General features: G+C 35.5%; 1 protein-coding gene across 7 annotated transcripts in view; it reads left to right on the plus strand.

Moving 5' to 3' along the window:
* CD55 (CD55 molecule (Cromer blood group)) overlaps positions 1-12,521 on the plus strand; it is a 30,205-nt gene extending 17,684 nt beyond the window's left edge. For 2 of the 7 annotated variants that reach the window (XM_043924573.1, XM_043924577.1), the window contains 4 exons: positions 1,568-1,588; positions 7,911-7,983; positions 9,991-10,084; positions 11,317-11,453. In XM_043924573.1, coding sequence (XP_043780508.1) covers positions 1,568-1,588; positions 7,911-7,983; positions 9,991-10,048 — 152 coding nt within the window. In that variant the 3' untranslated portion in view covers positions 10,049-10,084; positions 11,317-11,453. Of the gene's footprint in view, positions 1-1,567; positions 2,917-7,910; positions 7,984-9,990; positions 10,085-11,316 lie in introns of those variants that run through there. The other 5 variants (XM_043924575.1, XM_043924578.1, XM_043924574.1 and 2 more) reach the window with 4 other exon arrangements.
* Positions 12,522-14,584: the final 2,063 nt, after the last annotated feature.

Here is a 14,584-nt window from a genome sequence, read left to right on the forward strand (position 1 = left end):
TTCATTTGTGTCTTTTTTTTTTAGATTTCACAATACATGCTGTCATATGATAGTTCTCTTTGTCTGACTTACTTCACTCAGTGTGACAATCTAAAGGTTCATCCATTTTGCTGCAAATGACATTATTTCATTCTTTTTATGGCTGAGTAATATTCCCTTGTATACATGTACCACATCTTCTTTATCCATCCCTCTGCCGATGGACATTTAGGCTGCCTCCATGGACAGAGCAGCCTGGCAGGAGTCCATGGGTCGCAGAGTCGGGCACGACTGAGCGACTAAGCGCACACACAGCAACACTATTCTAGGTTTTTTAAGGACCCTCCATGGTGGCTGTATCAATTTGCATTCCCTCCAACAGTGTGGAATGGTTCCCTTTTCTCCACACCCTCTTCAGCATTTACTGTTTGTAGACTTTTTGATGATGGCCATTCTGACCAGTGTGAGATAGTACCTCATTGTGTAAGCTTCCTCTCTGTGTTTTTATTCTTATGCTACATTACTGCTTTGCATGTTTTTTATAATTTATGTAAACAGTATGTCATATGTTTCATTACCTAACTTGACCTTTTGCACTCAACATTGCTTTTGTGGCTTATATTGATCCAGTTAGATTCAGTTCATTAATTTTAACATTTATATGTGGTTACTGACTTCTTAAAATTTTATAACATCTCTGGCCTTAAAAATTTTTGGTTGAACATATAGGTTTAATAGGGCAAAGTGAAGAGAAACAAGTTCACTTAGTATAAATTTGTTATAGAGCTAACTGTGTTGCAATACTTTTTTTCTGCATGAATATAAGATAATTTAACAAATTAACTTAAACTTCTCAATTATTTTAAATGATTATAATAAAAATACAGTGAACATTTGGGATCGAATTTCTCTCTTATATACAATTAATTTACCCTTTAAATATTGTATGCCTTTTCTGCTCTTATTGAAAAAATAGTAGTAGCTACTACTGAGTGTGATCCAGAGTGGCATGTACCATGCACCTTCCATTTGTCAGTGTTAGTCCTTACAGTAACCTTGATTTGCCATCAAGTCATATAACCAAATTTACATAGTGTTTATTTCAGTATTCAATAGCTCTTTAATCACATTTTATGTTTCTATTGTTGGCTGACTTTGTTTAATAGAAAGAAAAGAAAGTGAAGTCGCTCAGTCATGTCTGACTCTTTGCGACCCCATGGACTGTAGCGTACCAGGATCCTCAGTCCATGGGATTTTCCAGGCAAGAATACTGGAGTGGGTTGCCATTTCCTTCTCCAGGGGATCTTCCTGACCCAGAGATCGAACACCGGTCTCCCGCATTGTAGGCAGACGCTTTACCGTCTGAGCTACCAGAGAAGCCCTTGTTTAATAGAGATAGATACTGATGTGTGTTACTTGATTGTTAGTAATATGATTGCTTTCATTAATTTATTTATAATTGTTTCTTTTAGTTACTTTTGAACTTTAAGTACAGTTGATTGATAAACATATATTTATTAAATTGCTAGCAAATCAATGACTTTAAAGCATTTTACTTTTGTAATTCTTTCCTTTTTTCCTTCTTTAGTTGCTAGCATCATTGCATCGGGTAAGTGTGTCTTTCTGAGAGTTCGCAGAATTTGTCGTCGCTTTTGGATATATAATTCCTGGAAAAGAATGTGGTTTTTTTACTGTCTTTGTTGTCACTAAGGCGTGACCAACTCTTTGTGATCCCATGGACTGTAGCATGTCAAGCTCCTCTGCCCTCCACTATCTCCCAGAGTTTGGTCAAATTCATGTCCATTGAGTTGGTGATATTGTCTTAGGGATACTATCAGAATACAGTATGTGTGGGTGCCAAAGAGAAAACAGGTAAAGGCATCTTATTGACATGTTTGCGGGCACCATTAGGTACTCAGTATGTTAGAGTACTCAGTATGTTAACATTTCCCACCATGTTCTTGTTCCAGGGTAATTTTAGGACAACTTCAAATCATTTGGCCAATCAGTCAAGTATTATTGCTTGTCTAGTGGCTCACTGCATCTCCTTCTAGTGCCTAAGAATCACAAAAGGAGAGAGTTATCAATACAGTTTCTATCCTCAAGTGTTTTATAATTAATCATAAACTACTCACTGACTATTTCTAGATTTGTCCTATCTCAAGTAAAACAAAGAATGTTACTTTTGGTTATATCGTCTTCCTTTTCCCTTCCCTGTCAGTGGTTTAAAGTAAAGTTTCTCCAAAAAATACTCTGTTGTGGGCATGAGACCAAAAACATACCTGTTGCAATTTCTTCTATCATTCGGTCCAGTCCTTTTTTGTTTGTAAATATATCATCTGATGTTATGTATTAACAAGATTAATGAGATGGTGAAAGAAATGTCTGTTAAGAAGCAATACAGCTAAATTGGCATATTGATAAGTAATGTCTAATGGAAAATACACATAAAAATTTTTAAAAAGCACTTTGATTTATGTGTTTATAAGCTAAAAGCTCATCTTATGCATGCATGAATTAGCCATATGACTATGAAACTGAAAGTAATACTTGCTTTTATTATTTTCATTGTTACTTATTACAGTTTTTATGTTTTAGGCAAACCTCTTTTAAGCTAAAAGATTTATTTTGAAAGATTCCAACAGTTGCAATTCACTTTGTCCTTTCTATATTTTAAATAAAAATAAATACATTCTAAGTGAAAATCTCATGATCTAATGGCTTAATGACATTTTTAATAGATGAACTTAAAATTTAATAGATAAGCTTTTTCTTACCAGCTCAGTGGCATTCAGTGAAGATTTGAGGTGCTTATTATTTTCTCTAAAATTCTTTAAGTATATATTGTGTGATTTTCCAGAAACTTTCCCTTAGGGTTAGTTGTAATTCCAACCTGTGCTCAAAAATAAAGAGGAATTCCTTCCCTCTTATATCAGACATATGGTAATATTTTTCTTTGGGATCTTATACTTGTAAAACATAAACCTGAAAATTATCTTTACTTCTTAAATAGTCTGTGAATGAGGTCACTTTTCTCATTTTAAAGATAAACTCTACAACAAGGAAATTGCTTTTATTGATTCTACTGCAAAGGACATGAGTGACACAAATGATATTAGAACTTTGCATTTGAATGCAAAAACTTTGAATATTTTCCTGTTTAATTTTGCCAAGAAATAGAGACTGACTGCTCATCTCAGAGCTTTGTCTGCTGTGTCAGTGAAGCCTGCCTTGTGGTTTTCTTCAAACATTTTATTTGTTTATTTGTTTTTGACTGTGTCAGGCCTCAGTTGTCACCTGTGAGAGCTTCGTTGTGGTGCGAAGGCTTTACAGTTCGCTGCCCATGGGCATCTGACTGAGGCCTAGTTGCCCCAAAGCATGTGGGATCTTTAGTTCCCTGTCCTGGGATCAAACCCGCATTCCCTGCTTTGGAAGGCAGGTTCTTAACCACTGGACCTCTAGCGATATCCCTGCGAGATGATTTGTAAAGCTGTTCTCTGCTGTGTACTAGTGTATTTTCCAAAAACAATTTTTTTTCCTTTTTTTTTCATTATTACCCTCTCCCCCTCAAAGATCTTTTTTCCCCTAATCATCCCTATAAAATATTAATACTACAGATATAATATAAATCTATTTATGTACTGTATGCACATCTGTACTTTATATGTAAAAAAGTAAAAAAAAAAACACTTTTTCTCCTTTAGGGATGATACCAACCCCACTGAGAATACATGCTGTATATAATTGTGGGGTTTTCTGTCTGTGTTTGTTGACAGTATTTTATAGACAGACTACTTGTGCTTTGGAATCAGTCAGACCTTGGTTTCAATCCTGTTTTGGATTTTTTTTTTCTTTCCATTTAGTAATTACTCAACCCAAGTGATTTACTTAATCTCTCTGAGTCTCAATTTTCTCATTTATGAGATGGTGATCATGATTCCTGTTTAAAGTCTTGGAAGCTTAATGAAATAATGGTTGTGAAAACTACTTGGCATAGTGCTAAAAACTGGGTAAATCTCAGCTTTAAGAACTCTTTTTTATTTTGTCACTATCATCTTTCTGAGACGGATGTCTGACAATTTTATCGCTCCCTCTGGCCACACCAAAGAAGCAGATAGTCCCTTATTAGAGTGACATGTGCATGTTGGGTCGTGGTGAGGACTGCACAGAGACACGCCTGTGTGTTATTTCACTTACTTCTCACACCAGTCCTGTAGTGTAGCTGTGTCCCACCTTGTAACTGAGAGAACTGCGGCTGTGCAAGATTCTTAACTTGCTCAAGGTCACACGGCCATTCGGCACGTGAATAGAGGGAGGTGATTAGTTTCTTCAGCACTCAGCGCTTGAAAGGGCAGAAAAATTCTTTTCCTAGAGCTGTACAGCTCAAGTTTAACAATTAAGATAGTCCTGATTATTTATAAGTGTTGCTTTTATTCTCTTCAATAAAGCAGAAATAGCTGTTTTTCTGGAACTCTCTCGCTTTTTCCATGATCCAGCGGATGTTGGCAATTTGATCTCTGGTTCCGCTGCCTTTTCTAAAACCAGCTTGAACATCTGGAAGCTCACAGTTCATGTATTGCTGAAGCCTGGCTTGGAGAATTTTGAGCATTACTTCAGTAGCTTGTGAGATGAGTGCAATTGTGTGGTAGTTTGAGCATTCTTTGGCATTGACCTGTCTCTTGAGAAACCTGTATGCAGGTCAGGAAGCAACAATTAGAACTGGACATGGAACAACAGACTGGTTCCAAATAGGAAAAGGAGTACATCAAGGCTGTATATCGTCACCCTGCTTATTTAACTTATATGCAGAGTACATCATGAGAAACGCTGGGCTGGAAGAAGCACAAGCTGGAATCAAGATTGCTGGGAGAAATATCAGTAACCTCAGATATGCAGATGACACCACCCTTATGGCAGAAAGTGAAGAGGAACTAAAAAGCCTCTTGATGAAAGTGAAAGAGGAGAGTGAAAAAGTTGGCTTAAAGCTCAACATTCAGAAAACTAAGATCATGGCATCTGGTCCCATCCCTTCATGGGAAATAGGTGGAGAAAGAGTAGAAACAGTGTCAGACTTTATTTTTGGGGGCTCCAAAATCACTGCAAATGGTGATTGCAGCCATGAAATTAAAAGACGCTTACTCCTTGGAAGGAAAGTTATGACCAACCTAGACAGCATATTAAAAAGCAGAGACATTACTTTGCCAACAAAGGTCCATCTAGTCAATGCTATGGTTTTTCCACTGGTCATGTATGGATGTGAGAGTTGGCCAGTGAAGAAAGCTGAGCACAGAAGAATTGATGCTTTTCAACTCTGGTGTTGGAGAAGACTCTTGAGAGTTTTCCCTTGGACTACAAGGAGATCCAGCCAGTCCATCCTAAAGGAGATCAGTCCTGGGTGTTCATTGGAAGGACTTAAGCTGAAGCTGAAACTCCAATACTTTGGCCACGTCATGTGAAGAGCAGACTCATTAGAAAAGACCCTGATGCTGGGAGGGATTGTGGGCAGGAGGAGAAGGGGACGACAGAGGATGAGATGGTTGGATGGCATCACTGACTCGATGGACATGGGTTTGGGTGGACTCTGGGAGTTGGTGATGGACAGGGAGGCCTGGCGTGCTGTGGTTCATGGAGTCGCAAAGAGTCGGACACGACTGAGCTACTGACCTAACCTGACCTTTATTCCCTTCATTGCTGAAATCCTATGTTGTGACACTCATAAGCCGCTTGTAGCAATTAGCAACAGTAAAGAAAAAAAAAATTAAGAGAATGCTCAGTGAAATATCTAAAGTACTTTTTCTTTTAAACATCACATGCTTATTTACTTATGCTTTTATGTCAAATAGGATTATAAGGAAGAACACAACCTGCTCACAGCTTTGTTAGTTTTTCACAGTATAAAGAGTGCATTTCCACTTCATGGCATGTGTATAATTGAGGCCTTTTGAAATGACTGGGTGAATCCACATTTCTTCTGGAAAGAAGGCAAGCCTCATTCTGATTTGGGTTGTTCAGGAATGGAGATAATACTCTATATATTAATATAATACCCATCTAATACAAATTTAGTTTGAGTAATCTCAGGTATTTTTATTGAGAATATTATGAACAGTTAAAATCATGCATTTTTACTATTTATAAGTACCATGCCAGTTATTGGAGATAATGTGCTAATATGTGAGGAACTGCTTTGCACTGTTTTAAGTACCGGGTAAATATATTTCTACATAATGGGGAACATTACTAAAAAACTCCTTTTACTTAGAGAAAAACATTTCTAAAATTATGTGATTTTCCTACCCAAAAGCTCTTTAATGACACTGGAATCATAATCTTAATTTCATTTATAATATTATAGTTTCATTTATCCCAGGTTGTTGTTGTTTAGTTGCTCCTACTCTTTGCTACTCCATGGACTTTGGTTTGCTGAAGTTCACCTCTATTTAGTCAGTGATGCTATCTAACCAAGTTGGCCTAAATTGTTTTAGTCTTAAATTAGTACTCATTCACCTTTGGGTGAATTTTAGATCATAAACTATTGACTTTATAAAGTTTTCTTTGTTTTCATTTGCAAAATAGCATTCTCATTAATTATTAATCGAGGAATTATTTATTTAGAATTATACTTCTCATATTTCTGTAGTTTGCATTGGTTTTCTCTTAAAACATAAACCTTCACACTTTCTTTTAGAATCACATATATGTACTGACCAGTGTTCTAAGAATATTCCCACTTTTGTCACCCAGACATTTGGGATCACTTTAAAATTTTTCGATCTTCGTTTATCATTCAAATTGAAAATGGGATTTTTCTGCAACATTTGAAAATGGTGGGGTTAATGGGAAGTGGTAAAACAAAAAGAAACCCCAGGTTTTACAGGAGCCATGATCTATTAGTGCAGCCTTTCAAACTAATGCTGTGGTGCTAAGGAATCAAATAAATTGGGTAAAATGCTGTAAATTCTGTGGTAGAAACAGCTGTTTTTAAAGTTATGTATCCACATGACAGCTCAGTTATGCGACATCGTATTTTGCTGATTTGAAACTGGACACACTTGTTAGTCACATTAGCTTCAGTTGCTTTTCTAGTATCATTTATGCTTTTCTTTGTAGTACAGATCAAAAAAATAGAGTTCAAGGATTTGGGAGGGTGTAGTGGGGAAGAAAAGGGATACGCAGGGTGGTGAGGAGAAAGAGCACTGATTGGTTTTAAGAAGAAAGTTTATGTGTAAAAATCAAGGTATAAAAATATTTTTTTTACTGTTGATCAAATTATTTCATCAATTATTTGTTGTTGTTCAACTCAAAATAGTGCATTTAATATTGAAAGTAAATACCAGTTTCCCTAAATGAAATTTTATCTGCAGTAGACCAAACACTGGAAAGCATTTCTGTAGTTTGACTCTCCATGCCCAGGTACTGATGCCTTTCCTATGATGGAGAAAGGCCTACATCTCTGTTACCTTTACTATGAACTGAGTAAATGGCCTTGCCATTAGCCACATACGGAAGCTTCACCTTTCTGAGACTCAATTTAATTATCTACAAAATAAACGTGAACTCCAAGACATCTTCTAGTGCTGAAATTGCACATAGTACAGTCAATATGTTTAAATAATCAGTGATCAAATAATTTAAAATTAAGCATGGTGGGGTTGAAACATTTTAGAATCCTCTCAAATCTGTAAGATTTTATTTGAGCATTGTGATACTTCGTTTTAAATATTTAATTTTCCCTTGGAAGAAAATAAGATAAATAACACGTAGATCTTACTGTCAAACTTGTGACATAAGCAAGCAAGCAAAGTATAATTCATGTCTCCTGTTTTTTCTTTAACTTACCTGATGATCAGTATGTTTGTCATTGTGAATTACACTGTATATGTAATTGCTCATTTCTATATTGATTGACTTACCATTTTTTCCCCCTCAAGGATGTGTTCCTGTTACTGTAATAATTTGTATCATAATTCTAGTCAAAATTTTCCGAGACAGTGGAAAATCAGGGTGAGCAAAAATTCTGATGCTTTTTAAAAATTTGTTCTTAGCTTCTTTCCAGTAAAACTTGACACTATAGCAGTAGATAACTTTCTAAGCTTAATTGTATTTTTTGTCATGCTATATCTTTATTCCTTTTGTCTATATTTACTATCTTGAATGAATAGCCTGTGTCTTTAAAAAAAAATTTAGAAATCTGAGTATATACAAGAACATTAGGTGATTTGAAAGCCAAAGTCTCATTGCAATCTATTGATCAACTCATCTTTTTTCTCTGCTCAGTACAATTTATGAATATCTCTGTGTTGTACACAAGTGAAAATGTCTAGAAAAAGAAATTCTAATGTATTGTTAAATTGCATGTGACTAGGCCTATGAATAAATTGGATTTACTAATAGACGCCAATCTAGCCAAAGTCAGCCCAGTGCTTAAGAGGGCAAGTTCTAGAACCTGGTTGCTTGATTCCAATTCAGGGTCTACGGTTTACATGCCATTTGACTGTGAGGAGCTTAACCTCTCTATGCCTCAATTTTCTCATTTGTAAAATGGGGGAAATAATAGTACCCACTTCATGGAATTGTAGTATCTTTTTTGTGGGATCAAATGAATCATCACCTGTAAAGGAGTTAGGATCTCCCTTCGCACACAGTAAGCACTCAGGTGATAAAACAACACAGGAAGAAAAAGAAAATCAGTACCTGAAACGTCTGGTCTGCATTGAATATACATGTGTTAAATATAAAGTCATGGTTGGCTCTGATATATTCTATAGACAGAGTAATATTTAAATTGACCTTCTGTTTTGTAGATTTTATCATTCAGAAGACTAATTGTGGAGTTCACATAAACTGAATTCTTTCTGAAATGCCCTAATGCCTGTCTATTTTTTCATTGCTGAAGAACAATTATATTTTAATGCTGTTACTAATTGCCTTTTCAATTCTTTGGATGATGTATCTCCTTTTTAGCCTTCTTGGCTCTTTCCCTTCTCTTTAAGTGAGCAATGTTATTTAAGCCTTTTATAAGGTAAAGTATGAAAACATTCTTTAAATCACTAAGCAGTTCAGTCTTTTGTTAAAAGCGTTTGGTCACTAGGTCCTATTTTTTCTTTTTTGGCAGGATTTATAGATATTTCTTTACTGCCAATAAAATATTCTAGATGCTTTAAGAGCAAATGTAGTAAAATATGACTTCTTCAGATTTTTCTGAAACTTTTAAAGAATGTGGTTTAGAGCTCAGTATAAATAACAGAATTCTAAGTCATATAAAGTGAGTTAAGTTGGTACAGATGCCTCCTCAAGACTATTTTGGAAAAAAGAATAAAAATTTTTTTTCTGGGCTTCCTTACATATAGTCTAGTTCTGCTTTTGAATTGAAGCATTATCAGTATAATTCTCAAGCCAATATTCCAGGGCTTGTTAGGTTGAGGGGGATGGAATGGAATGAGTTTGCTGGGGGCTTTCTCTTGGCTATCATCAGTTTCTTTAGATGTTTTGGTAAAATAATTAACCATGATATTTTTAATAGAATGAAAAGTGCTGAAATGTAGAAGGAGGGAATATTTATGTTTTATTGGGATTTTGCAGTAAACCTAATTCTTCTATGTCTGAATCAGAGAAAATTCATTCAAACCCCTGAGAAAGAATTTGCCTTTTTTTTATGTCCACTTAAAAACACTCCACTTGCCTTATTTTGGAAGTATAAGCTGTTGAGTGTAAGAGGTAACTTTATACATTCCTTGTTATTTTCTCAATTTTATGCTGATTTAATTAAAATTTGATTTTTAATGAGACAGGGGAAAGAGTAAATGAGTGTGAAGGTGTCTCATACCTTCACCTGTTGATATTTTGTGTTTGCCTATCCAAGGATTTATTTACATCTTTTAGAAGTGTTGGTATATATGATAAATTTTAGTGTATAAAAAGAATGTGATTGTAAACAAATGCTCATGTTGCTTTTTGATTGAGCTTTAAACTTTCATAATTCAATCACTATTTTCCTTCTCCACTATTCAGCTCTTACTACACGCGTGAGGACAAAGCACATAGGTGTCGTGATAACTATAACTGGTGATGCTGCAGAAGTAAGACCTTTGGTAATTTACAAAAGGTATATGGTTCAGTAAAATCACATTTCTCTGTCTTGAAAAATGTCCATTAACACAATTGGCTTGGTATCTATCTGTGACTATTAAAGGACAATAGAGGTTTAAACCTCTATTATTGTTAGAATTGTTTTTCTTTGTTGAATGATTGACTAACACATTGAACCTTTGTTAACGTGACATGTTTTCAGCCCTCCACTCTTCAGCAGTATACCTATTGTATCATTCTGTGTTTTGTACTCAGTTTATTGAAATGTTTGGATGTTCGCAATCCTATAAATAATCTGGAAAAAGCAAAAGATTGATACATTAGGGCTTACAAATAGGAATGCCTTCATTGTGACTATTTGCAGCATGAGATGGTTGACTCATACTATATTTGCTTTTCTCATTTGTAATGTTTAAGAAATATCAAATCTATTTTAAAGAGTCTTTTATAAGTCATGTTTATAGATCTTATTTCTGTTCTGTTGTGAGTCAAAATTATCAAACAAAACTGACTTAATATATATGTATGTGTGAAACTTTCTAGGTGTCTTCTTCTTTTGATTAAGCTTTCTTCCATTCCAGGGAGTTTTCATCGATTTTTAATCTGAAGTATCTTAGTTGAATCTAACTTGGCAATTTATCACAAGAAACTAAAAACTCAAGTGTCATATTTTAGTTGGTGTTGCTTAAAGAATCCACGTATAGTACCGGAGACCTGGGTTGGGAAGAACCCCTGGAGAAGGGAATGGCTACCTACTCCAGTATTCTTGCCTGGAAAATCACATGGACAGAGGAGTCTGGCAGGCTGTAGTCCATGGAGTCACAAAGAGATGGATATGGCTGAGTGACTAACACACTTTCATATCTGCTGCTGCTGCCTAGTCACTTCAGTCATGTCCAACTCTGTGCAGTCCTATGGACTGTAGCCCACGGGGTTCCTCTACCCATGAAATTCTCCAGGCAAGAATACTGGAATGGGTTGCCATGCCCTCCTCCAGGGGATCTTTCCAACCCAGGGATTGAACCCAGGTCTCGGGCACTGCAGGCAGATCCTTTACCACTCAGCCACCAGGGAACTGTACTGGGTGGGATGGTCCATGCTGTATAACTTACTAACTTTGCATTTTTTTGTACCCCAAATTAACCAACTATTCTATTTCATGATTTATCACATAGTAATTAAAAATGAATATATATCACCAGTAAGTAAAGTTATTTTGGTTTTAATTTTTTTTTCTCTTACTTTCAGGACATATGTGTATAACATTGACAATTTTGCTTATGATGCTAGTAACTGTTGGCTAACTGAGCCAAAGAAGTTGAGAAGAAAGTGTTTTGCATGTTATCTTGTTTTTAAGATGCGTAGGAATGTCCACGAAGCAAGGAAAGATGAATCTGTCCTGGAATCACAGTCTCAACACTCCTAAGACACTTGAAAATAGAACAATTTGTAAGATTAAGAGTGATTACTTTCATAAAAGTGTGGGAAAGTGGAGAGATTTGTTCATGTTTAGAATGTGAGAAAAAAAATGAATTTTTTCACCAAATATGTAATGTTATTTTTATTTATAAAAACACAAAAAATTAAAACAATTGGATATTGAAAACAAATGAACCAGTCTCTTATAAGGAAAATTGTCAAAGAGATAAAACACTTTATACAATGATCTTCCTTGACTAAAGGGCATTTTCGCTTTTCTTATTCTATTAAAATGAGCCAGAATTAGTTGGCAAATTTTTTTAAAGGAAAAACATGCTGATGATCCAAGAGTGTTGAGTTTCTTGGGTTCGTTGGTGACAAAGGAGGAATAAAGAATGAAGGAATAATTCTTCCTTTTTCATACAAGCACAGATAGTGAATTAACCCCTTATTTGTAAGATAGATCAGCTATGATTTTGTTCTTAGAGCAATTTTTTCTATTTGAAAAAGAGCCCCCATGAAAGAGTGAAAGTTGTCTTAGATTTACTTAATGTCTTTAAAACTCTGTAGAGATATTATAATATTAATATAAGAAAAGATTCTATATTTCTGAAGTGAGATGTTCATATTCAAATTGTAAATCTTATTCTTTTGTAACATTAAGTTTAATTTATATTTATTTATGTTTTACATGTATATCAGAAAAAGTTCAAGGAGATATGTAAAGAAAAATTTATCTTCCCTAAATAGAAATAATCACATTTTTGTCTCATGTGGTATCTGGCATTTATTTTCTTGTGTAAATTATTTATAAATAAGGGAGTCCCTTACTGCCTTTCATAGGAGTTTAGAATGCTGTCCTTTGGCTTAGTGGGAATCACTTTTACTGTATTACTTGTTATTGATTTACCTAAAGGCAATCACATCAGTTCCCAGATTCTTAATATGTTCTTGTCATCTTGCCAGTTACATGTTAAGTGTTGGAATAGACTAGAATATATACATAAATAAATTTCACAATAATTATTTTGTCACATTGCTTCATTGACTTTGTTGTTCAGTTCAGTTCAATTCAGTCGCTCAGTCGACTGAATCTGAATCTTTGCAACCCCATGAGTCATGTCCCCTCTTTGCCAGGCCTCCCTGTCCATCACCAACTCCTGGAGTTTACCCAAACTCATGTCCATCGAGTAGGTGATGCCATCTAACCATCTCATCCTCTGTCATCCCCTCCTCCTGCCCTCAATCTTTCCCAGCATCAGGGTCTTTTCAGATGAGTCAGCTCTTCGCATCAGGTGGCCAAAGTATTGGAGTTTCAGCTTCAGCATCAGTCCTTCCAATGAACACCCAGGACTGATCTCCTTTAGGATGGACTGGTTGGATCTCCTTGCAGTCCAAGGGACTCTCAGGAGTCTTCTCCAACAGCACAGTTCAAAAGCATGAATTCTCTGGTGCTCAGCTTTCTTTATTAGTCCTACTCTCACATCCATACATAACTACTGGAAAGACCATAGCCTTGATAGATGGACCTTTGTTGACAAAGTAATGTGTCTGCTTTTTAATATGCTGTCTAGGTTGGTCATAACTTTCCTTCCAAGGAGTAAGTGTCTTAATTTCATGGCTGCAATCACCATCTGTAGTGATTTTAGAGCCCCCCAAAATACAGTTTGTCACTGTTTCCATTGTTTCCCCATTTGTTGTTAAAGTGTTTTAAAATAAATTCCATAAGCATCATGACATTTCACTATAAATATTTAAATATGTATTTCCAACAATAAAGACTTTTTTCCTAACTAGCCACATCATCACAACTAACAAGATTAATGGTAATTTCCTAATAGTTTCTAATATTAGGAAATTCTTTTAACTTCCTTAAAAGTTCTGCAAATAGGCCAATGTCTATCTACTAATTCATTCATTTGTTAAATAGGAGGACCTACTCTACCTGCTGTGACAGTCTGTGCTTCCTGGGGTAGCAGCAAGGATAATACTGATTTAGTTACTCAGAAAAATCCACAAGAGCCTACTACATGCAGGTTATCACGTGTTAGGTGCTGCAGCTACCAAATGACTGCAAAGTATCTACCCACTTATCTACTTAGAAGAAGACCAAAGCCATACACTTACTGAGAGAAAGAATGTAGAGTTATAAGTGTTACACTTGTACAGAATATAAGGAGTTCCTAAGCCATTTTTGCTAGGTGGTGGGCTGGGATCATTCAAGACTGTGCAAACTGAGAAAGGACAAATAGATGAGATTCACCTGGCAGGACTGGGGGCTGCAAATAGTGTAGCAAGCTCAAAGTAGGAAAGGCTTGGAGAGAGGACTATGGTGTGTCATGTGTAGTGTAAAATAATAAATTCTGGATAGTTTATTTTGATGTGATTAACTTAAAAGTCGAAATCAATGGTCACAAGTTTATAGTAGCAAGAGTTTTAGATATTGGGAAACATTAAACTTTGGCAATAAATTATACTGAGTCTTTACATCTTATTACTTAGGTAAGGGTATAAGCTGAAAAACATCTAACAACCAGTTACATGAAGAAAATAATTATAGAAATAAGTATTTTAAGTATAATGGGATTTTCCTGTATGACTTATAATTTTTATCCTGTAATCATGAAGCTGAATAGTTTTATATTTTCCCAAGGTAAGCTCTTCTATAATATTATACTTTAATTGCCAAGATTGTATTATTGCTTTTACCTTGAGACTGGTGCTTATTTGTTGTAGGAAATTATACTTGCTCACCACAGAAAGTTGTGTTTTATAGTATTTAACCTACAATTGTTATCAAATTTCTTGGAACATTTGAACATTAATTGTTTTTGTCTTATCACACCTTGGCACTGATTTTTTAGTCAATGCCCAAAGTGGAAATGCCTTATCTTCCACACCCCTACTATGAGTGTTCCCTTCACCCCCTTGCCTGAGTTAAAAACTGCCTCCTCCCTAAGGTTGGTGCTTCCTTTGCAGCCCACTCCAGTGGTGGCTGATTTATTTTCAGACTGCAGATCCTTCAGTGTTCAGAGGTGGTGGTGTTTTCCTTGCTTCCCCTTGCCACTACTTCCATCTCAGGTCTCCCATATATTAT

The sequence above is a fragment of the Cervus elaphus genome, chromosome 14 (genome assembly GCF_910594005.1).
Source record: "Cervus elaphus chromosome 14, mCerEla1.1, whole genome shotgun sequence".
Taxonomy (NCBI): Eukaryota; Metazoa; Chordata; class Mammalia; order Artiodactyla; family Cervidae; genus Cervus; species Cervus elaphus.